A 23,788-nucleotide genomic window follows, 5' to 3' on the forward strand; every position below is an offset into this window, starting at 1 on the left:
GGCCAATATATATGTCCTCTCCTTGGATCTTATGCTATCCCTAATTTTCCTTGTTAGCCACAGTTGAGTCACCTTTTTTGTTTTATTTTTATGCCAAACAGGGATGAACAAATTCTGTAGTTCATCCATGCGATCTTTAAATGTTTGCCATTGCCTATCCACCGTCAACCCTTTAAGTAACATTCCCCAATCCATCCTACCCAACTCGCGCCTCATACCATCGTAGTTTCCTTTATTTAAATTCAGGACCCTAGTCTCTGAGTCAAATACTTCACTCTCCATCTTAATGTAGAATTCTATCATATTATGATCACTCCGCCCCAAGGGGCCTCGTAGAACAAGATTGCTAATTAATCCTTTCTCATTACATAATACCCAGTCTAGTTGGTTCCTCGACATATTGGTCCAGGAAACACTCCAGGAATTCCTCCTCCACAGTATTGTTACTAATTTGGTTAGCCCAATCTATATGTAGATTGAAGTCACCCATGATAACTGCTGTGCCCTTATTGCATACATCTCTAATTTCCCGTTTAATGCCACCCCCAACCTCGGCATTACTGTTTGGGGGTCTGTATACAACTCCCACTAACGTTTTCTGCCCCTTGGTATTTCTCAGCTCTACCCATACAGATTCCACATCATCAGAGCTAATATCCTTCCTTACTATTGTGTAAATCTCCTCTTTAACCAGCAATGCCACCCCATCTCCTTTTCCTTTTTGCCTATCTTTCCTGAATATCGAATACCCCATGATGTTGAGTTCCCAGCCTTGGTCACCCTGGAGCCATGTTTCCGTAATCCCAATCATATCATTTCCATTTACATCTATTTGCACAGCTAATTCATCCACCTTATTACAAATGCTCCTCGCATTAAGACACAAAGCCTTCAGGCTTGTTTTTTTAACACTCTTAGTACTTTTAGAATTATTATTTACTTTAGCCCTGTTTGATTTACACCCTTGAGTTCTCTGCCTTCCACTTCTGCTTTTCTCCTTCCTGTCTTTTGTTTCTATCCTTGCTTCCCTTTCCTCTGTCTCCCTGCACAGGTTCCCAACCCCCTGCCATTTTAGTTTAAACCCTCCCCAGCAGCACTAGCAAATACTCCCCCTCGGAAATCAGTCCCGGTCCTGCCCAGGTGCAAACCGTCCAGTTTGTACTGGTCCCACCTCCCGCAGAACCGGTTCCAATGTCCCAGGAATTTGAATCCCTCCCCCTTGCACCATTCCTCTAGCCATGTATTCATCTGAAATATCCTTCTATTTCTACTCTGACTAGCACGTGGCACTGGTAGCAATCCTGTGATTACTACCTTTGAGGTCCTATTTTTTAATTTACCTCCTAACTCCCTGTATTCAGCTTTTAGAACCTTGTCCCGGTTTTTACCTATATCATTGGTACCTATGTGCACCACGACAACTGGCTGCTCAACACCCCCTCCAGAATGCTCTGCAGCTGCTCCAAGACATCCTTGACCCTTGCACTAGGGAGGCAACATACCATCCTAGAGTCTTGTTTGCGGCCGCAGAAACACCTATCTATTCCCCTTACAATAGAATCCCCTATTACTATAGCTCTCCCACTCTTTTCCCTCCTGTCCTGTGCAGCAGAAGCACCAGGGTACAGCCTGCCAACCCGAAAATTACCTGTTTATTCTTACTCTGTTTTCTGTCCGTTAACCGGTCCTCAAGCTATACTAATATATTGCCCCCAATCCCATGAGCCCTAATTTTGTGTAATAACCTCTTGTGTGGCACTTTATCGAATACTTTTGAAAACCCAAATACACTACATCCACTGGTTTCCCCCTTATCTACCCTGCTAGCTACAACCTCATAAAACTGTAGCAGATTTGTCAAACACGACTTCCCTTTCATAAATCAGAGTTGACTCTGCCCAGTCATATTATGATTTTCTAAGTGCCCTGTTACCACATCCCTAATAATAGATTCTAGTATTTTCCCTGCTACTGATGTCAGGCTAACTGGTCTATATATTCCCTGTTTTCTCTCTCCCTCCTTTCTTGAATAGCGGGGTTATGTTTGCTACCTTCCAGTCCACTGGGACCATTCTAGAATCTAGGGAATTCTGGAAGATCAAAACCAATGCATCTAAGAACATAAGAAATAAGAGCAGGAGTAGGCCATACGGCCCCTTGAGCCTGCTCCGCCATTCAATAAGATCATGGCTGATCATCGACCTCAACTCCACTTTCCCGCCCGATCTCCATATCCCTTGATTCCCCTAGAGTTCAAAAATCTATCTCAGCCTTGAATATACTCAAAGACTCAGCATTCACAGCCCTCTGGGGCAGAGAATTCCAAAGATTTACAACCCTCTGAGTGAAGAAATTCCTCCTCATCTCAGTCTTAAATGGCCCACCCCTTATCCTGAGACTATGCCCCCTAGTTCTAGACACTCCAGCCAGGGGAAACATCCTCTCAGCATCTACCCTGTCAATCCCCTTCAGAATCTTGTATGTTTCAATGAGATCACCTCTCATTCTTCTAAATTCCAGAGGGTATAGACTCATTCTACACAATCTCTCATCATAGGACAGCCCTCTCATCCCAGGAATCAATCTAGTGAACCTTTGTTGCACCGCCTCCAAGGCAAGTATATCCTTCCTTAGATAAGGAGGCCAAAACTGTGCACAGTACTCCAGGTGTAGTCTCACCAATGCCCTGTACAATTGTAGCAAGACTTCTTTACTCTTATACTCCAACCCCCTTGCAATAAAGGCCAACATGCCATTTACCTTCCTTATTGCTTGCTGTACCTACAAGGTAGCTTTCTTTTTTCTTGCATGAGGACACCCAAATCTCTCTGAACACCAACATTTGAAAGTTTCTCACCATTTAAAAAATATTCTGTTTTTCTATTCTTCCTACCAAAGTGAATCACCTCACATTTCCCTACATTATACTCCATCTGCCCACTTACTTAGTCTATCTATATCCCTTTGCAGACTCTTTTTGTTCCCCTTACAGCTTACTGTCTCACCTAGCTTTGTATCATCAGCAAACTTGGATACATTACACTCGATCCCTTCCTCTAGGTCATCAATATAGATTGTAAATAGCTAAGGCCCCAACACTGATCTTTGCGGCACCCCACTAGTTACAGCCTGCCAACCTGAAAAAGATCTGTTTATCCCTACTCTGTTTTCTGTCCGTTAAGCAATCCTCTATCCATGCTACTATATTACCCACAATCCCATGAGCCCTAATCTTGTGTAATAACCTTTTATGTGGTACCTTATCGAATGCCTTTTGGAAATCCAAATATACTACATCCACTGGTTCCCCTTTATCTACCCTGCTAGTTACATCCTCAAAAAACTCGAATAAATTTGTCAAACACGATTTCCCTTTCATAAAACCATGTTGACTCTGCCTAATCATGTTAAGATTTTCTAAGTGTCCTGGTACCACTTCCTTAACAATGGATTGCAGCATTTTCCCGATGACTGACGACAAGCTAACTGGCCTGTAGTTCCCTGTTTTTTCTCTCCCTTCTTTCTTGAATAACGGTGTTACATTTGCGACCTTCCAATCCGCTGGGACTATTCTAAAATCTAGGGAATTTTGGAAGATCAAAACCAATGCATCCACCATCTCTTCAGCCACCTCTTTTAGAACCCTAGGATGTAGGCCGTTGGGTCCAGGGGATTTGTCGGCTTTTAGTCCCATTGGTTTCTCTAGTACTTTTTCTCTACTTATATTAATTATGTTAAGCTCCTCACCCTCATTAGACCCTTGGTTCCCCACCATTTTTGGTGTCTTCTGCTGTGAAGACAGATACAAAATATTTTTTTAACGTTTCTGCCATTTCCTTATTTTCCATAATAATTTCTCCTGTCTCAGCCTCTAAGGGACCAACATTAACTTTTGCTACTCTCTTCCTTTTTACATGCTTGTAGAAGCTCTTGCAATCTGTTTTTCTATTTCTTGCTAGTTTTCTCTCATTCTATTTTTAACCTTTTTATCAATTTTTGTGGTCATCCTTTGCTGGTTTCTGAAACTCTCCAATCCTCAGGCTTACTACTATTCTTCACAGTATTATAAGCTTCTTCTTTTAATCTAATACAATCCTTAACAACTTTAGTTATCCACGAATGGATCACATTTCCTGTTGAGTTATTTCTCAATGGAATGTATTTTTGTTGAGAATTATAAAATATTTCTTGAAATGCTAAGCACTGCTTATATACCGCCATACCTTTTAATCTATTTTTCCAATCTACCTTAGCCAACTTGCCCCTCATACCTATGTAATTGGTTTTATTTAAGTTTAAGACTCTAGTTTCGAACTTAGGCAAGTCACACTCAAAATTAAGGTGAAATTCTATCATATTATGATCACTCTGCCCCAGAGGATCCTTTACTATGAGATTACTAATTAACCCTTTCTCATTACACAATACAAGATCTAAAATAGCCTGTTCCCTGGTTGGTTCCATGACATATTGTTCCACGAAACTGTCCTGAATGCATTCCATGAACTCATCCTCCAGACTACCTTTGCCAATTTGATTTGTCTAGTCTGTATGAAGATTAAAGTCCCCCAAGATTATTGCATTACCTTTGTTGCAAGCTCCTACTATTGCTTGATTAATATTCTGTCCAACAGTATAGTTACTGTTAGGGGGCCTATATACTACTCCTACCAGTGTTTTCTGCCCCTTGTTATTCCTTATCTCCACCCATACTGATTCTACTTCTTGATCTTCCGAACCAAAATCCTTTCTCGCTACTGTCCTTATGACATCCTTTATTATCAGAGCTACTCCCCCTCCTTTTTCCATTCTGCCTGTCTTTTCGAAACGTCAAGTACCCTGGAACATTTAGTTCCCAACCTTGGCCACCTTGCAACCACGTCTCTGTAATGGCTATTAGATCAAACCCATTTATCTCTATTTGTGGCACTGGTGCATCTATCTTGTTATGAAAGCTTCGTGCATTCAGATAAAGAGCTTTTAATTTAAATTTTTTACCATTATTCCCTGTTTTGACCTTATTCTCTGTTGCACTGCTACTGTTAAACTCTCTGTCCCTTCCTGTCACACTCTGCTTATTTTTACCCAATTCGCTACACTGCTATATTGCCTTGACCTTTCTCTTTAGATTTCTAAATTCCTCCTCACCTGACCCCTCTCCCCCCTTTTTTAGTTTAAAACCCTATCTACAGCCCTAGTTATTTGATTCACCAGGACGCTGGTCCCAGCCCGGTTTAAGCGGAGCCCATCCCGACCGAACAGCTCCCTCTTTCCCCAGTACTGGTGCCAGTGCCCCATGAATTGAAACCCCTTATTCCCACACCACTCTTTGAGCCACGCATTTAGCTCTCTGATCTGCTTGACCCTATGCCAATTTCCCCGTGGCTCAGGTAGTAATCCAGAGATTATTACCCTTGTGGTTCTGCTTAATCATTTAGACCCTAGCTCCTCAAACACCCTCTGCAGAACCTCATTCTTAATTCTACCTATGTCGTTGGTTCCTACATGGACCACAACAACTGGATCCTCCCCCTCCCACTCCAAGTTCTTCTCCAGCTGCGAGGGGATATCCTTAATCCGGGCACCGGGCAGGCAACACAGCCTTCGGGACTCTCTTTCGCGGCTGGAGAGAACAGTATCTATCCCCCTGACTATATTGTCCCCTACTACTACCACATTCCTTCCTTCTCCCCCCACTTGGATGGCCCCCTGTACCACTGTGCCATGGTCAGTTTGCTCATCCTCCCTGCAGTCCTTTTCCTCATCCATACAGGTAGAAATTACCTCGTACCTGTTGGACAAGGTCCAGGGCTGAGGCTCCTCTATCACTACATCCTGGGTCCCCATACCTTCCTGACGCGCAGTCACACCCTCCTGTTCCTGACCACTGACGAACTCTAAAATACTACTTAACCTAAAGGGTGTGACTGCCTCCTGGAACAAAGTGTCCAGGTAACTCTCCCCCTCCCTGATGCATCGCAATGTCTGCAGCTCGTACTCTAGCTCAACAATTCTGAGCCGAAGTTCCTCGAATTGCAGACACTTACTGCAGATGTGGTTGCTCAGGATTGCGATGCTCTCCACAAACTCCCACATGCTGCAGTTACGACACACTGCCTCTCTAACCTTATTTTATTTATTAATTAATTAGTTAAAGCTTTTATTCAATCGAGATTTTAGGTTTATTGTTTGATTATTTTATTTAGTTTAAGTTATTAATTTAGTAACTACTAGCAAGTTACAGTTTCTGAGCTCTTAATTTAACCCCCTTCCCTAACTTAGAGAGCAAAAAAGAGCTGTAATACTCACCAACCAATCACCTACCTGCTCTCCTGTAACATCACTCTTTGATGTTGTTTTGGAATCGGAGCCTCGCCGCGCCATTGCTTTAATTCAGGTCCGCTCTCAGGCCGCTCTTTATCCTCTCGCCGCTGCCGCTGCTTTATTTCAGTTCCGCTCCCAGGCCACTCTTTATCCTCTCGCCGCTACCGCTGTTTTAATTCAAGTGCGCTCTCGGGCCGCTCTTTATCCTCTCGCCGCTGCTGCTGCTTTAATTCAGCTCCGCTCCCGGGCGGCTCTTTATCCTCTCGCCGCTACCGCTGCTATCTACTATCTCTGTAGCCATCTCTTTTAAAACCCGAGGATGTAGGCCATCAGATCCAGGGAATTTGTCGACTTTTAGTCCCATTACTTTCTCCAGTAAAATGTCTTTATTAATAGTAATTTCTTTTAAGTTCCTCATTCTCACTAGACCCTTGGTTCCCCACTATTTCCAGAATGTTATTTGTGTCTTCTACCGTGAAGAAAGATACAGAGTATTTGTTTAATGTCTCTGCCATTTTCTTATTCCCCATTACAATTTCTCCTGTCCCTGTCTCTAAGGGACCCACATTTACATTCACTGATCCCTTCCTTTCTACATATCTATAGAAGCTTTTACAATCTTTTTTATAGTAACGGTCATGCCCTGTAATATAGACAGAGATACAACAAACATGAGCAGCACGGTGGCATAGTGGTTAGCACTGTTGCCTCACAGCACCAGGGACCCGGGTTCAAATCCGGCCTCGGGTGACTGTCTGTGTGGAGTTTGCACATTCTCCCCATGTTTGCGTGTGTGTCCTCCGGGTGCTCCGGTTTCCTCCCACAGTCCAAAGATGTGCGGGTTAGGTTGATTGGCCATGATAAAAAAAATTGGCCCTTAGTGTTAGGGGGGATTAAATACGTGGGGTTACGGGGATAGGGCTTGAGTGGGATGGCTGTCGGTGTAGGGACCGGGTGCTAGGGTTTGGATGATCAGCCATGATCTCGTTGAATGACGGAGCAGGCTCGAAGGGCCGAATGGCCTACTCCTGCTCCTATCTTCTATGTTTCTATGATCTTCGCCCTGATTTCTGACCCTCACACCCAGTGACGTAAATGATTGGAAAATTCACCCTATTGTATTTTTCCAGCTTCTCAGTATCAACACCCGAATCTTTTTGGGATGGAAGGGTCGGCAGGTTATATGCATTTGCATAGACACTTTATTGTAAAGAAAATAGTTATAATTAAAAGGTAGCGTTGGATGGTAATCATAAATTCCAGCTTGGCCCACTAGTAGCACAATGCCTCTGAGTCAGAAGGCTGTGGTTTCAAGCTCCACTGCAGAACTTGAGTACATAATCTAGGTACACATGTCAATAGAGTACTGAAGGAGTGCTGCATTATTAGAGTTGCCATCTTTTGGATGAGACATGAAACTGAATCTGGCGGTTCAGTGGTTATAAAAGATCCAATGGCACTATTCAAAGAAGAGTAGAGGAATTTCCCCAGTATCCTGATGAACATTTATTCCTCAACCATCAAAAAACAATTTAACTGGTTATTTATCTCATTGCTGTGCGTGGGACCTTGCTGTATACAAATTGGCTGCTGCATTTGCCTACCTAACAGTGACTACACTTCAAAAGTAATCCATTGGCTGTAAGTTTCTTGGGATGTCCTGAGAATGTGAAAGGCACTATATAAATGCAAGTTCTTTAATTCTATAAGAAAATAACTGAAGTACAGAGTGCTCTATGAATGTAATAGTTGCAGTTGGAGGATTCAACTTCAAGTGCATTCCCAAGCTACTCTGGTATGTCTGAATGAGCACTAGCCTCAAACCAAGTACATCAATTGATAATATGTAAATTATCCTGAATATATTGCATTTTAGATGTAGGATTGGGACAATCTTGGATCCATTCTAACCTTTGAAACGTAAAGCAACATGCATTATTGCTGGCTTCAGAAACACATTATTCTGGACCAGATATTTGTTGAATCCTTTGGATAGGAATATCACATTATAACCACTTTAGTTATACTTCTGGATATTTCAAGCATGAAGTGCTTGCACTAAGAAATTCCTGATCACAATTTCACCTCACTAGTATATATGAACCCTAACCTTCAACCAAATTAGACCTCACAATTTATGAAGTGAAGAACATTGCAAACTTAAATAGGTACAAAAAAGACAAGAATAGGAACTAGTCTAACAGATTACAAAGACTTTACTTAGAATTTAGTTATCTTTAACAGCTTGTTTTACCATAGTCATTGATTAGAATATTACTAACAGTTATCTGATGTTTAAGGTGGTGGCCTTACCTCTAAGCGTGGAATATTTGGTAACATGGGGAAACTGGAGACAATGATGTGTGTGTCGTATGGCCAGATGGAAGACATGATATTCTCTGGAGCTGCAAATGGAGATGTTTACATCTGGAAAAATAATCTTCTGCTCAAGACAGTTAAAGCCCACGATGGGCCTATTTTTGCTATGCATGCCTTAGATAAGGTGCCTTGAATTTCGTGTTACGATTAATTGTGCTAATTTTGAAGTATGCATTTTGTATGGTCTACTATGGAGATCATTTTCACTTTCAGCAAGAGTGAAAATCTGGCACTAGTGGATCAGCATCCATTGAAGTCAATGGAAAAGAAAATTGGACGAGGTATATAATGGGTAGCTGATCCAATACCGCCAGTTTTCCGCCACTGCCAAAAGTGAAAATCGGTCCCTATGTGTGCCATGTGCAGTTTAGATCAAAAACTTGAGTAAACAAACTGGCATCCATTTGTTGAATAGACTTTAATCTTAAATCAATGATGTTGCTTTTTCATGATAAAATTATCTAAATCAGTAAATTTTACACAAAACAAAAGGAATATTTGGAGCTAAGTGTTTTCAAGATTCAGTACACACTGAAAACTGTGGGTAGTGTTTGTTAAAGGGTCTTCTGCATCTGATATGATGTTTACTCAGATATTGTTTAAATTCAGTTCAACACAATCTGCCAAGTAACAAATGTTAGCCAACATGAACTAGCCGACTTAAACTTAAATTGAAAAACAAATTTATTAAGCAAATGAATAAATGAACTGTAGCATTGGAACAGCAGATTTTAGAGTAACAAACTATCAAACCAAAGAAGGGCCTAGCCAAAAATGTCAACTTGTCTGTTCCCTCCACAGATGATTGATTGACTTGTGTGTTTCTAGCTTTTTCTGTTTTTGGTTCAGTTATTCAGCACTAGCACTATTTTGATATTTATAGATATTACATTAGTTATTAAACTTGACGAAGTAGAAAACAACAAATAATCACTGCAACTGCTGCAGTAAACTATGTTTTCTTACGTGGCTGTTCTTTTTCTTTTGTCACCAACCACAGAAGCTATCTGGCCTCAGAATCACTGTCTGAAGGCTTCAGACAGCCTTTTCAGTTTGAACAAGCCATGCTCAGAAACAGTTTCCAGAAAATGATTGGAAACAAATTAAAGGTGGGGGCGGGGGTTTGATTTCAACTTGGGATTGCCTGTTTTACCTCTGGACAATGAGTACTAAGGCACTCAGTGTCAGATCAAGATCTTGCATGGCAGTTTCACGTACAGAATTCATCCTTTGTCACTTTAAATCAGGGCTTCTTTTATGCGTCCACCTGAAATTGGCAGGTGCTTATTTAACAATGGCAATTAGGGTCCTGTGGCCTAGAAATTCGGTGGGCTGCGCCACCAGTTAGCGCCTAAAGAGGGCACTCAGTGGCTTTAGTGCCACTGGCCACGCCGCCCGCGAAACTTAGCGGGGTGCTAATTGCGGCATTAGCCTGTAGTGCTGCACCGCCACCGATGACGTCATCAGTGTGCGCAGCGCCCCTCTACCGCCCCGAACGTGATATTGGGTCACGCCCCCCCCCTGTAGCGCCGGTCGCAATTCGCGACCGGTTCAGGGGGCCTACCTGTGGCGGTAGTGGTGCAAATTAAAGGGGAGGTGCGGGGCGGCCATTTTTTTCGCTGGCCGCCTGCCAGCACCTCCTCGCGCCGCCCGGGCAGTGCCGGCTGTGTCCCAAAAGCCCGGCACTTCTCCTCGGCGCGGGGCTCTTTTGCCGGAACTCGCGATCAGAGATTGCGCTGGTGCAGGCCCCTCCCCTTTAAGAAGGGGAGGAAGGCCTGCAATACCGCAGCGCGCCGTGCCGCAGCGTGTGGCGCTGCGGCACATTGCGCTGCGATATTCAGTTTCAGCGCCCCAAGAGGGACGCGGGGCGCCTCGAGCAGTGCCCCGCTTCCGTTTGGGGCGCTGAAACTGAATATCGGGATGACGCAAGCGGCTCCGCCCGGAGCGGTAATTCCGGTACCCAGGCGAGCTTGGCGCCCCACGCCACCGAATTTCTAGGCCTGTGTGTGTTTTATGAGGCAAATGCCCTCGGCATCCTATTCATTAATTCTAAATTAGTCACAGAAATCATGGGCGTGAATCTTAGAGGGTGCTATTTCTAGCGATATTTAAAGGGATCATCTGCTGCTCTCGGGTAAATCACTGGTTAGTTTCTTTGGATTGCTAGTGTGCTGCTTTTCAGCTTTTTGGGAGTTTTGGTTGTAGGGACTGACAGGCCGGAATTTTCACCTTAGAGTTGGGGCGTGTGCGTACAGGTCACCATCCAGAAGTTTTCAACAGCGCGTTCTGCAATGCGTGTTTAACTCGATCAATTGAAACAGTCATGCGGGTTTCCTGGCCAATTAAATGGAGCGGGTCTGATGACTCGCTTTCAGCTTAGATATTTAAAGGAGCCTTGCACACATCGCAATTGAAGGTTGTTGGAGGAGGCATATCCAGGTAGTTGGGAGAGGTGGCTATTGCTATATATGAAAGAGATTTGTGTGAGTGCAAGCAAGGATGGAGTCACAGCGCCAGAAGGCTGCGCCCAGGTTCTCGGATGCCTCCCTGGAAATCTTGGTCCAGGGAGGCAGAGCACGCAGGGAGGTCCTATTCCCTGGTAGTGGCAGGAAGAGAGTAGCCAGTGAAACCAAGAGGGCATAGCTGGAGATTGCACAAGAAGTGAACAGCAGGGGTGTTGTTAGCCACTCCTGGATTCAATGCCACAAGAGATTTAATGATCTCATGAGGTCAGGAAAGGTGAGTACAATGCCACACTCAACTACATCCTGATGTGCATGTCACCCCAACCCCAGCACTCTGCCTTCCCAAGCCTACTCCTGCACATCACTCCTCACACCAACCTACCTTGCAGGTGCACCCACCCCTCACTGTCTATGCACCTAATCACATCCCCATCTGACTAACCACCACTCACACTCAGCCTAATGCAATCCTACAAAGTAACACCACAGAAGGAGGCCACTTGGCAATGTCATGCCACTCCATCGTAGTCACCCTCTACAGATGTGGCCCAAACATCCCTTACACTCATTCCATCACTCTCACTCAAAGTTCTCTTCTTTCCCTCCTTGCAGGAGAAGAGAGTGCAGGTGGTCCTCCAATTTATACTAATTTGACGCCAGCAGAGGAGGATGCTCTCGAAATAAGTGGAGTGACAGAGCTTTTGGCAGTGCGAGATGGAGAGAGCGGGACCTCCCAGCAACCTGGTGACAGAATTAAATATCCCACATGACATACAACAGTCACTCATGACTGATTTCAGCAGCCAGTGAAATATCAACTTGTACATAATGGTAACGTTAAACATTCTTATCATAAGATGTCTAATTCATGTCTTTACTCTCCCACAGGTCCATCAAATGCCCCCACCTCCACTGTCCAGCTGGAGGAGGAAGACGACTCCTCAGAGGAAGCTCCATTGTCTGAGGGTGCACCATCACCAGACCCATGCGCACCCAGCACCAGCGCAGATACGTGCACGTTGGAGTAGTGTTGTCACCTGGTGTCTCCCAAATCATAAGTGAGCAAGAGCAGATGGTGGAGACAGAGGAGCAGAACACTCCATGCTCTGCTCAGCTGCATGCAGATGCTGAACCTCTGGGGCCGTCGACAAAGAGGAGGAGCAGCAACAAATGGGTGAGGCTCGGGCAGCTTTTCCAGCCGCGATTTGTGCGATTGTACGGAAAATGGAGGAGTCCATCTCCAACATGGGCAGCACCATATCGCAGGCAATGGTGACGATATGCCGTTCCTTGGAAAGGATGGCTTCCTGCATGGAGTGCCTAATGCGCCATTGCTTGCTGTGAACAACAGATTGCAGACTCTTATTGACCTCATCTCTAGAAGGGATGGCAACGTAGACTTGGGCATTCATCGCCCCACTGATGTGCAGCAAGGTGCTCTCCAGCTCCTTGCTAGCAGGGAAGTGCAGGTGGCCCATGAGAGGGATGATGGTGAGAAGGGACATGAAAGTGGGGGCTCTGCTCAAAGCCCTCCCACTTCTCCCCCATTGCCTCTCCCTCAGTCAGAGCTCCACATGTTGCCTCTGTTCCCGATGGCTGAGTATGCCCCTGCACAGTTGCAGTAGGAACAGTCTTTGGCGGAGCCCTCACAGGCTCTAAAACCTACAGGACATCTGCCAAAAGTGTCTAAGCAGTCACAGCAGGGAAGTGAGCAGCCTGCCTCTACCTCTGCTGAAGCCACAGGGGTTGCACCTCGTAGAAGCACTCGGAAAAGAAAAAAGACACAATTGTAGATTGTACAAGGGTATGCACATGGGCGTTTGCCAAAATGTTAGTGTTAACTTTCAGTTCTATTTATGACACACTACTTTCCCGTCTTGTCCATTTTTGCCTGCTACCTTGGAAGTGGCCTTGGAGTGAATGGTAAGACATTACTTAACCTTGAGCACTGGAGGTTTGGGTGAGAGGAATGGCTTGGTCATTGCAGGGATGCTTTATGGTGTTGTTGTGGGGGGGAACTTAGTACAGCATGTGACAGCCATGTGCTGCACTGGAGCAAGTTAAGCAAATCTGGCCATAAAGAGGACATCCCGGGCCTCCCGGGCAGCAATGTGCGCCGCTGCTGATGTCATCTCCACCTCAGGTTCCTCCTCCTTCTTCTCCTTGTCTTCCACCTGCGCCTCCTCCTCCTCCTCTGAAGAGGCTGTGCGCTCTGCACCTTGCTCCTCCTGCAGCTCCAATCCTCGCTGCTGCGCTATGTTGTGCAGTGCGCAGCAAACAACGGTGATTCTGGCGACCCTGACTGGTGTGTACTGAAGGGCTCCTCCAGATCTATCAAGGCATCTGAAGCGCATCTTTAGCATGCCTATTGCTTGCTCTATGACACATCTGGTGGACATGTGGCTGTCATTATAATGCTCCTCGGCCTCAGTATTTGGCGTCCTCAAGGGTGTCATGTCTTCAGTGGATAGCCCTTGTCTTCAAGCAGCCAGCCATAAGTCTGTTTGGAGGTGCGAAGAGCTGAGGGAGGGTGGACTGGTGCAGCACGAAAGAGTCATGACAGCTGCCAGGCAATCAGCTGCACACATGCATGATCACCTTTTTATGGTTGCAGACAAGCTGCACATTGAGGGAGTGGAAGCCCTTGCGGTTTACAAACACTCCTGGGTGATGAGAGGGTGCCTTCATGGCCACATGTGTGCAGTCGATGATGCCCTGCACCTGTGGGAAGTCGCCAGAGCCACAAAGCTGAGCGCCCACTCAGTAACACTGGCTTCATCAGTGGCAAAGTTTACATAAGTGGCTGACTTGTGAAACATGGCATCGGTCACCTGGGCGGTGCATTTGTTGGCGGCTGACTGCGAGATCCTGCAATTGTCTGCTGCAGATCCCTGGAAGGAGCCAGAGACGAAGAAGTTGAGGGCGGTGGTGACTTTGACAGCCACTGGTAAGGCGTGTCCACCAGGTCCTCTGGGCAGCAGGTCTTGTTCCAGCAAGCTACCAATGTCTGCCACGACCTGGCGCAATAGCCTGAGCCTCCTGAAGCACTGCCGTTCAGTCATGTCCAGGAAGCTCATCCTCTGCCTGTATACCCTGTGTTGGGAGTATCGCCTCCGGCATGGTGCACCCCTGTGCTGATCCCCTCTCTTCTATGGAGTATCAGGTCGGTGAGGAGAAGGCTGCTGCTGGTGGTGATGTTGCCGCTGCTGTTGGTGTTGTTAATGCTGGGGCTCATCTTGGTCCGAATCTGAGGTCCAAGGTGAAACAGCATAAGCAGCACCCATACTGATCTGATAGATGCCAGGTAAAGTAGAGATCAGAGGCACAATCCTCAAATGTACTGAGAGTGACTTGCAATGTGATGAGAGTGGCTTCGGAGGTTGCAGATATCACCTACAAACTCCTGAAAGCAAAATCTCTGCACAAAATGGTGTTAGCAAGAGCCTTTCCCTTAGGCAAAGGCAGGTGGATTTATGTGCTTTTTCCAGCTGTCACTTAACGAAGTAGCACAATTGTAATGTTATCTTAATAACGTAATTACGAATCTCCCAAGTAGTTGTAGTGGAGTGCCATTTATTCAGTCCTGACTCTGTGTCCTTTAGTACAGTACCTCAAGCATGGCCAAGATGGCGTCGGATCCTGCCCCCGGATATGACGTCAGCCGTCAACCAGCTGTCAATCAAACCCCGCTGTCTTTATGACAGCTACGGTTATCCGTACATCTTCCCCCTTCAATGAAGACATAACACAGTAACAACATAACATAACATAACACATAGACCACTTGTTAACATCATATAGAAACAGTCAGTGTAACTACACCGTTGAACTAATTGCAGGTAGGTATAAACCTTACCCACACCCAGGAGTCCATTAACTGTTTACAGTCTTATCAATCCCTGTCTACAGGTCAAGTTTAACTACAGGCATTCTGGTGCGCTGTGACCTGCGTGGCTGAACGGGTGTTTGCTGAACCACCCCAGTTGTATCCCTTAAGTTCATGTCTGTACCACACAGGTCCCTTGTCACATTATCACTACTGTGTCCTTCGTCACTTTGTGGCATTTCCCTCATCTCGTCTCTTTGTGGCATTTCCCTCATCTCGTCATCCTCTCTGTCCTCCTGAGGCTGAAAGGTCTCTGTGGTTTTCAGTAGGTGCCTCCTGTTTCTGCGAAACACATTGCCGTTCTCTGTCATGACACTGTGTGACCTGGGGGCGACCTGTTGTAGAACGGCGGCTCTTTTAGGCCATGACTCAGGCCCTTCAATACGAACTATATCCTTCTGCTGTAGAGGCACTAGTGTAGTGGCTGTGCGGTCATGAAGTGTTTTTTGTTTCTGTTGCAGTTTCCGAGCCTTGTCTGCCCACACCTCATCTCTGTGGTCAGGTGTGACATAACTGGGAAGTCGTGTACGGATTTTCCGACCCAGTAAGAGCTCAGCTGGAGACTTGCCACTTGCTAGCGGGCCCGCCCTGTACAACATCAGGGCCAGATATGGGTCAGTGTTGCTGTGTGCTGCTTTCTTTAATAGTCTTTTCACAATCTGTACCCCCTTCTCCGCTTTTCCATTAGCCTGAGGATAGAGCGGACTGGAGGTTACATGATTAAACTCATACTCTGAAGCAAATGACTGTAACTCATGACTGGCATAGGGAGGGCCATTATCAGAGACCAGGGTTAGAGGGATGCCCTGCCTGGCAAAGATTGACTTCAGGTGAGTTATCACAGCTCTTGATGTGGTACTGGACAAGAGAGCAATCTCCGGATAATTGGAATAATAATCAATAACTAACAAATAGTCTTTTCCTTCATAGTGAAATATATCAGTTCCGACCTTTTCCCAAGGTTGTGATGGGAGCTCTGTGGTAATGAGGGGCTCTTTTGTTTGCTTGTAGTGATACTCCTGACATGTAGCACACTCGCCGATCAACTGGTCAATATCAGAGTTCATGTTTGGCCAGTAGAGTGCCTCACGTGCTCTCCTTTTTGACTTTTCTGCACCCAGGTGCCCTTCATGTATCCTGTTGAGCATTTCTCGTCGCATAGAGGTGGGCACTACTATCCTGTCACACTTAAGCAGTAGTCCATTGACCACAGAGAGCTCAGACTGAATGTGATAATATTGTTTACATGACCCTTTCTTCCAGCCCGCTTGAAGATTTCTCATTACTTTACTCAGGACTGGGTCCTTTGATGTCTCTGTGACTATCACTGATAGTTGTTCCTGTGTGGCGGGCAATGCTGCGTAGACCATATCCACATGAAGAGCCACATCCTCTTCTGATTCACTGTTTTGTGTGGCGTAAGGCGCAGCCCTGGATAGTGTGTCTGCAATGAACATTTGTGTCCCTGGCACATATGTTAGCTCAAAATCATAACAAAAGAACATAAGAAGTAGGAGCAGAAGTAGGCCATACGGCCCCTCGGGTCTGCTCCACCATTCAATAGGATCATGGCTGATCCGAATCTAGACTCACGTCCACTTCCCTGCCCTCTCCCCGTAACCCCTAATTCCCTTATCTGCTAGGAAACTGTCTATCTCCGATTTAAATTTATTTTAATGTTGCAGCTTCCACAGCCCTCTGGGGTAGCGAATTCCATAGATTTACTACCCTCTGAGTGAAGAAGTGTCTCCTCATCTCAGTTTTGAAAGGGCAGCCCCTTATTCTAAGATTATGCCCCCCAGTTCTAGTCTCACCCATCAGTGGAAACATCCTCACCGCATCCACCCGATCAAGCCCCCTCACAATCTTATATGTTTCGATAAGATCACCTCTCATTCTTCTGAACTCCAATGAGTAGAGGCCCAACCTACTCAACCTTTCCTCATACGTCAACCCCCTCATCTCTGGAATCAACCGAGTGAACCTTCTCTGAACCGCCTCGAGAGCAAGTATATCTTTTCTTAAATATGGAAACCAAAACTGCACGCAGTATTCCAGGTGTGGCCTCACCAATACCTTGTATAACTGCAGCAAGACTTCCCTGTTTTTATACTCCATCCCCCTTGCAATAAAAGCCAAGATTCCATTGGCCTTCCTGATCACCTGCTGCACCTGCATACTAACTTTTTGTGTTTCATGCACCAGGACCCCCAGATCCCTTTGTACTGTAGCACTTTGCAGTTTCTCTCCATTTAGATAATAACTTGCTCTTTGATTTTTTCTGCCAAAATGCATAACCTCACACTTTCCAATATTATATTTCATCTGCCAAATCTCTGCCCACTCACTTAGCCTGTCTATGTCCTTTTGCAGGTTTTTTATGTCCCCCTCACTCACTGCTTTCCCTCCCATCTTTGTATCGTCGGCAAACTTGGCTATGTTGCACTTGGTCCCTTCCTCCAAATTGTTAATATAGATTGTAAAGAGTTGGGGTCCCAGCACTGACCCCTGTGGAACACCACTAGTTACTGATTGCCAGCCCGAGAACGAACCATTTATCCCAACTCTTTGTTTTCTGTTAGATAGCCAATCTTCCACCCATGCCACTATATTTCCCCCAATCCCGTGATTTTTTATCTTGATCAGTAATCTTTTGTGTGGAACCTTGTCAAATGCCTTTTGGAAGTCCAAATACACTACATCCACTGGTTCCCCTTTATCCACCCTGTATGTTACGTCCTCAAAGAATTCGAGCAAATTTGTCAAACATGACTTCCCCTTCATAAAACCATGCTGACTCTGTCCTATTAAATTATGTTTATCCAAATGCTCTGTTATTGTTTCCTTAATAATGGACTCCAACATTTTGCCAACCACAGATGTTAGGCTAACTGGTCTATAGTTTCCAGCTTTTAGTCTACTTCCCTTCTTAAATAAGGGTGTTACATTAGCAGTTTTCCAATCTGCCGGGACCTTTCCTGAGTCCAGGGAGTTTTGGAAAATAATCACCAATGCATCCACAATCCCTACCGCCACTTCTCTCAAGACCCTAGGATGTAGGCCATCAGGTCCGGGGGATTTATCCGCCTTAAGTCCCATTATTTTACCGAGAACCATTTCCTTAGTGATTTTAATCATGTTTAGCTCCTCCCCCCCCCCCCCATTGCCCCCTGTTTATCCAGTATTGGGATATTTTTAGTGTCCTCTACTGTAAAGACTGATACAAAATATTTGTTCAGCGTCTTTGCCATCTCCATGTTCCCCACCACTAGTTTCCCGGTCTCATCCTCTAAGGGACCAATGTTCACTTTAGCCACCCTTTTTCTTTTTATATAGCTGTAGAAACTCTTGCTATCTGTTTTTATATTTTTTGCTAGTTTACTTTCATAATCTATCTTCCCTTTCTTAATTAATCTTTTAGTTATTGTTTGCTGGCTTTTAAATGCTTCCCAATCTTCTATCCTCCCAGTAGATTTGGCTACTTTATATGCCCTTGTTTTCAGTCGGATACTATCCTTTATTACTTTACTAAGCCACGGATGGCTGTCTTTTCTTTTACTCCCCTTTTTCCTCAGTGGAATATATTTATCTTGAAAGATGTGAAATATCTCCTTGAATGTAGACCACTGCTCTTGTACCATCTTACACTTTAATCTTTTTTCCCAGTCCACTTTAGTCAATTCTACTCTCATACCTTCATAGTCTCCTTTATGTAAGCTCAGTACACTGGTTTGAGATGCAACTCTCTCACCCTCAAACTGAATTTGGAATTCAACCATATTATGGTCACTCATTCCAAGGGGATCCTTTACTAGGACATTTTTTATTAATCCTGTCTCATTACACAGGACCCGATCTAAGATTGCCTGCCCCCTGGTTGGTTCAGTTACATACTGCTCAAGGAACCCGTCCCTAATACACTCTATGAACTCTTCCTCAAGGCTGCCATGCCCAATTTGATTAGTCCAGTCAATATGAAAGTTAAACTCCCCCATGATTATAGCTGTTCCCTTATTACAAGCCCCAACTATTTCCTGATTTATACTCCGACCAACAGAGTTGCAACTGTTAGGAGGCCTATAGACTACGCCCACTAGTGACTTTTTCCCCTTATTCCTTATCTCCACCCAAACTGTTTCACTATCCTGATCCTTTGACCCAATATCATTTCTGACTATTGCAGTGATTCCATCCTTGATTAACATAGCAACCCCACCTCCCTTTCCTTCCTGTCTGTCCTTCCCAATTGTCAAATACCCTTGTATGTTTAGTTCCCAGTCATGATCATCTTACAGCCATGTTTCCGTAATGGCCACCAGATCATACCCATGTGTAGTTATTTGTACCGTCAACTCGTCTATTTTGTTACGAATGCTGCGTGCATTCAGATAAAGAACTTTCAAATATGTTTTCTGACAATTTATTCCTGCTTTTACCCCTTTTACTACTTTACCTTTATCATTATACATTCTGTCCCTTCCTGACACGCTCTGGTTTTTAATTTCCCCACTGCTACTTTGCTCTATTGCCTTCTCTGCTGTCATTTTTATTTTTCGTTCTCTTAAAACCTCCCCCCCACTAATTAGTTTAAAGCCCTCTCTACAGCCCTAGTTATTCGATTCGCCAGGATTCTAGTCCCAGCACTGGCCAAGTGAAGTCCATCCCAACGGAACAGCTCTCTCCTGTCCCAGTACTGATGCCAGTGTCCCAAGAAGCAAAACCCATTTCTCCCACACCAGTCTTTGAGCCACGCATTTAACTCTCTAATTTTATTTACCCTAGCCAAATTTGCACGTGGCTCAGGTAGTAATCCAGAGATTATTACCCTTGTGGTTCTGCTTTTTAATTTGGCCCCTAGCTGCTCAAGCTCCCTCAGCAGAACCTCTTTCCTTGTCTTACCTATGTCGTTGGTACCAACATGGACCACGACAACTGGATCCTCCCCCTCCCACTCCAAGTTTCTCTCCAGCCCAGAGGAGATGTCCTTAACCCTGGCACCGGGCAGGCAACACAGCCTTCGGGACTCTCGCTCTTGGCTGCAAAGAACCCTATCTATCCCCCTAACGATACTATCCCCTACCACTACAACATTTCTTTTAACTCCCCCCACTTGAATGGCCCCCCGCTCCACAGTGCTGTGGCCAGGTTGCTCATCCTCCCCGCAGTCCCCGCTCCCATCCTCACAGGGAGTAAGAGCCTCAAACCCGTTGGACAAGAGCAAGGGCTGTGGCTCCTCCAACACTACCTCCTGGATCCCCGTACCTGCCTCGCTCGTAGTCACACTGATGTAAGAAAAAGGAGACTTACCATCAAGTAACTTTAAAGTAAGCTTTAAGTAACTTATAAACACACTATATACACGAGAGGTCTTTACCATGCCTCTGGTAGAAGCCTCTTACAATACTGAACAGACCAGTATTTATACCAGTCCAACAGGAAGTGACATATGACAGGAAGTGAGGTATGTACACAGTTCATAGTTCATAGTTCACAGGAAGTGATGACATAACTTCCCGGAAGTTATCATTTTTATCACATTCTTCCCTCCTGCAGGATTAGGAGGCTGTGGTCTACCTTTTGGTCTGCAGCCGCCGAACAAGGAAGAGTCGCACCCGTTTGGATTCCCGTCGTAGAGGGTCGCTGGTCCGCTTACATGCAGTTGGCCATTGGTCAGAGTCTGTGTGGCCTGGATTGCCCTGTGAAGGGTCGGGGAGATCATGGCTTCGAGTACGAGCCCCAATAGGTTCAAAGTCGGACTGCCTCTGTTCAGAGGGAGGTGCAGAGCTGGTCTGTGGCGGATCAGTACTTTCATGCGCGGTACTGGGAGGGTCGCAACCTTGAGCACGGGGTTCTACCGGCACCAAGCTAGTTGGTGTCCGATCAGGATCCTGGAGAGGGGTACCCGATAGGTCCCAAGAGTTTCCTGGTGAAATGCCATCACCCGATGTCCCACTAGGCCCTGGTGGGCAGGGAGCCAGATCCCGTAATGATACGGTAGATTCTCGGCCGTCGGAATATCGTATGTTTGCATAGGTGGGGTTGGCATCGGTTAGTTCGACCTCGTCTACAAGAGGGTCATTTTTAGACGTCCGAACGTATCTTCGGAGTAATACAGGTCCAGGAGTAGTTAGCCATGACGGGAGTGATGTCCCATGAGATGAGCGACGCTGGAATCCAAAGAACCGCTCATGAGGTGTAGTATTTGTGGCTGTAGAAAGCAGGGACCGTGTAGAGTGCAGTGCATCCGGAAGCACTGTTTCCCATTGCTGGTCTGGTAGGCCCCGAGATCTTAAAGCGAGATGTACGGAATTCCAGATGATACCGTTATACCTCTCTACCTGCCCATTTCCGATGGGATGGTATGGTGTTGTTTTGCTTGTAGCAATTCCCCGTTCTGAGAGGTAGTCCTTGAGTTCCCTTGACATAAAGGATGGACCCCGATCTGAGTGAATATAAGCCGGCATGCCACAGAGAGAAAATACCTGCTCAAGGCAGCAGATTACTGTGGACGCCAGCATATTGGAGCAGGGGAAGGCAAACGGAAAACGTGAATATTCGTCGATCATGGTGAGCAAATATGTGTTCCGAGTTGAAGAGGGCACTGGGCCCTTAAAATCGATGCTAAGTCGTTGCATCGGTTGGGCTGCATGTATGAGTATACCATCTGAGGGGCGGAAGAACTGAGGTTTTAATTCCGCACAAAGCCGGCATTCTGAGCATATTTTCTTTACATCTCCAGTGGAAAAAGGGAGATTCCGTGATCGTACGAAATGTAGCATGCGCATAACGCCAGGATGACACAAACCATTGTGGACATCCATGAGAGTGGAGGATGACATAGTGGAGCAGAATGCCCGTGTGAGGGTGTCCGGGGCCACATTCTCCTTGCCAGGCCGATAGAGAATGGTATAACCAAAAGAGGCCAGTTCCATCCTCCAAAGTTGTATTTTATTATTCTTAATTTTGGTTCGTTTTCGATTATCGAGCATGAAGGCGACTGATCGTTGGTCCGTGATCAATGTAAAGTGCTGGCGAGCTAGAAAATGGTTCCACTTCCGTACTGCCTCTATGATGGCTGTGGCTTCTTTCTCAACCGGAGGATAATGTAGCTCGGCACCTTGTAAGGTCCTGGACATAAATGCTACAGGACGACCTTCCTGATTCAGAGTAGCCGAGATCGCCACCTCCGAGGCATCACATTCAACCACGAAAGGGAGATTCTCATCAATGGAGTGAAGAGCCGCTTTCTCCAACTGTTTTTTGAGAAGGTTAAAGGCTGCAACAGCCGCTGTTCCCAGTGGAAATGATCTAGCATGCAGCAAGGGTTGGATTTTGTCCGAAAAATGAGGAATCCATTTAGCATAGTATGCAAACAGACCGAGAGCCCGACGTAAAGAAGCCGGATTCTTAGGTGATGGGAGCTCTTGGAGCGGGCGAAGTCTTTCTGGGTCTGGCTTAATGATACCATTGCCTACGCAGTAGCCAAGGATGTTGATGGTCGGTTGCGACTCAACAGATTTGGATTCATTCAGGGTCAAATTATGGCGATGGAGGGCATCCCGAAATTTTTGGAGGTTGGAGTCGTGTTCCTGTTGATCGTGACCTGCAATGGTAATGTTATCAAGATAGGGAAAAGTGTCCCTTAGGTTTTCCTGCTTAACCAGGCCATCCATTGCCCGTTGAAAGACAGCCACTCCATTAGTAACCCCGAATGGGAGGCGACGAAATTGGTACAGCCGTCCATTAGCCTCAAAGGCTGTGTACTGCTTATCTGAGACCTTCAAGGGTAACTGATGATAGGCACTTTTTAAATCGTAAGTTGAGAACACTTTGTATTCGGCCAGTTTATTAACCATATCATCAATGCGTGGCAATGGGTAGGCGTCCAAGTCGGTATATTGATTGATGGTTTGCGAATAATCGATGCATAGTCGCTGTTTGTGAGGTTTTAGAGGGTTCTTGACAATGACGACTTGAGCCCGCCAGGGCGACGAACATGGTTCAATGATATCCTCTGCTAGAAGTCGAGAGATTTCAGCCGCAATAAAAGATTGGTCTTCCTGATTAAAGCGCCGCGATTTCGTTATTATCGGTTGGCATTGAGGCGGAATACTGGCAAATAACGAGGGTTCATCAAGTGAAGCTGCTGATAATGCACAAAATGGTAATTTAGACGGTATATTAGAAATAGTAAGTCCGGGTTTGGATCCACCAAACTCAATGGTGAGTTTCTTATGCTGTTTTTGGAAGTCCAGCCCTAAGAGGAGATCACTACATAAGTCCTTGAGCACCGAAAGTCGGGTGGAGGGATACATACGACCATGAAGTGTCATATCAACAACACAAAAGCCGGAGATTCTGGTATTAAGTGATGACTGGGCCATCGCAATTGCCTGGTCCGATGGGAAGACATGTAGTTTCAATTTCGCAACAATCTGTTCCTTAATGAAACTATCAGTACTTCCTGAGTCAATTAAGGCATCTAAGGTATGCCGTTTAATTGAAATTTTTGTGGCTGCATGAGACAGGTTCTGTGGGCAAGCAGCTGTAATTGGTGCCGTTGCACAGAGAGTGGCTAAAACTCTCGGTGTGCTCCTTCGGGAGAGAGCTCGAGAGGAAGCTTGATAGGTCCTAGCTGGAGCATCTTGATAGGCCCTAATTGGGGCAGTTCGGTAGGCCTTAGCTGGATTGGCCCTCGTAGAGGCCCTTGATAGGCAAACTTTAGCAAAGTGTC

The 23,788-nt window shown here is 45.6% G+C and overlaps 1 protein-coding gene across 8 annotated transcripts in view; it reads left to right on the plus strand.

Moving 5' to 3' along the window:
* The window catches only part of eml6 (EMAP like 6), an 844,856-nt gene that overhangs the window by 464,861 nt on the left and 356,207 nt on the right, over nt 1–23,788 (plus strand). For all 8 annotated transcript variants that reach the window (XM_085981352.1, XM_085981349.1, XM_085981353.1 and 5 more), the window contains one exon: nt 8,625–8,827. In XM_085981352.1, coding sequence (XP_085837478.1) covers nt 8,625–8,827 — 203 coding nt within the window. The remainder of the gene's footprint in view (nt 1–8,624; nt 8,828–23,788) is intronic.

The sequence above is a fragment of the Somniosus microcephalus genome, chromosome 3 (assembly GCF_052327205.1).
Source record: "Somniosus microcephalus isolate GS21.2 chromosome 3, FLI_Smic_1.0, whole genome shotgun sequence".
NCBI classification, from domain to species: domain Eukaryota; kingdom Metazoa; phylum Chordata; class Chondrichthyes; order Squaliformes; family Somniosidae; genus Somniosus; species Somniosus microcephalus.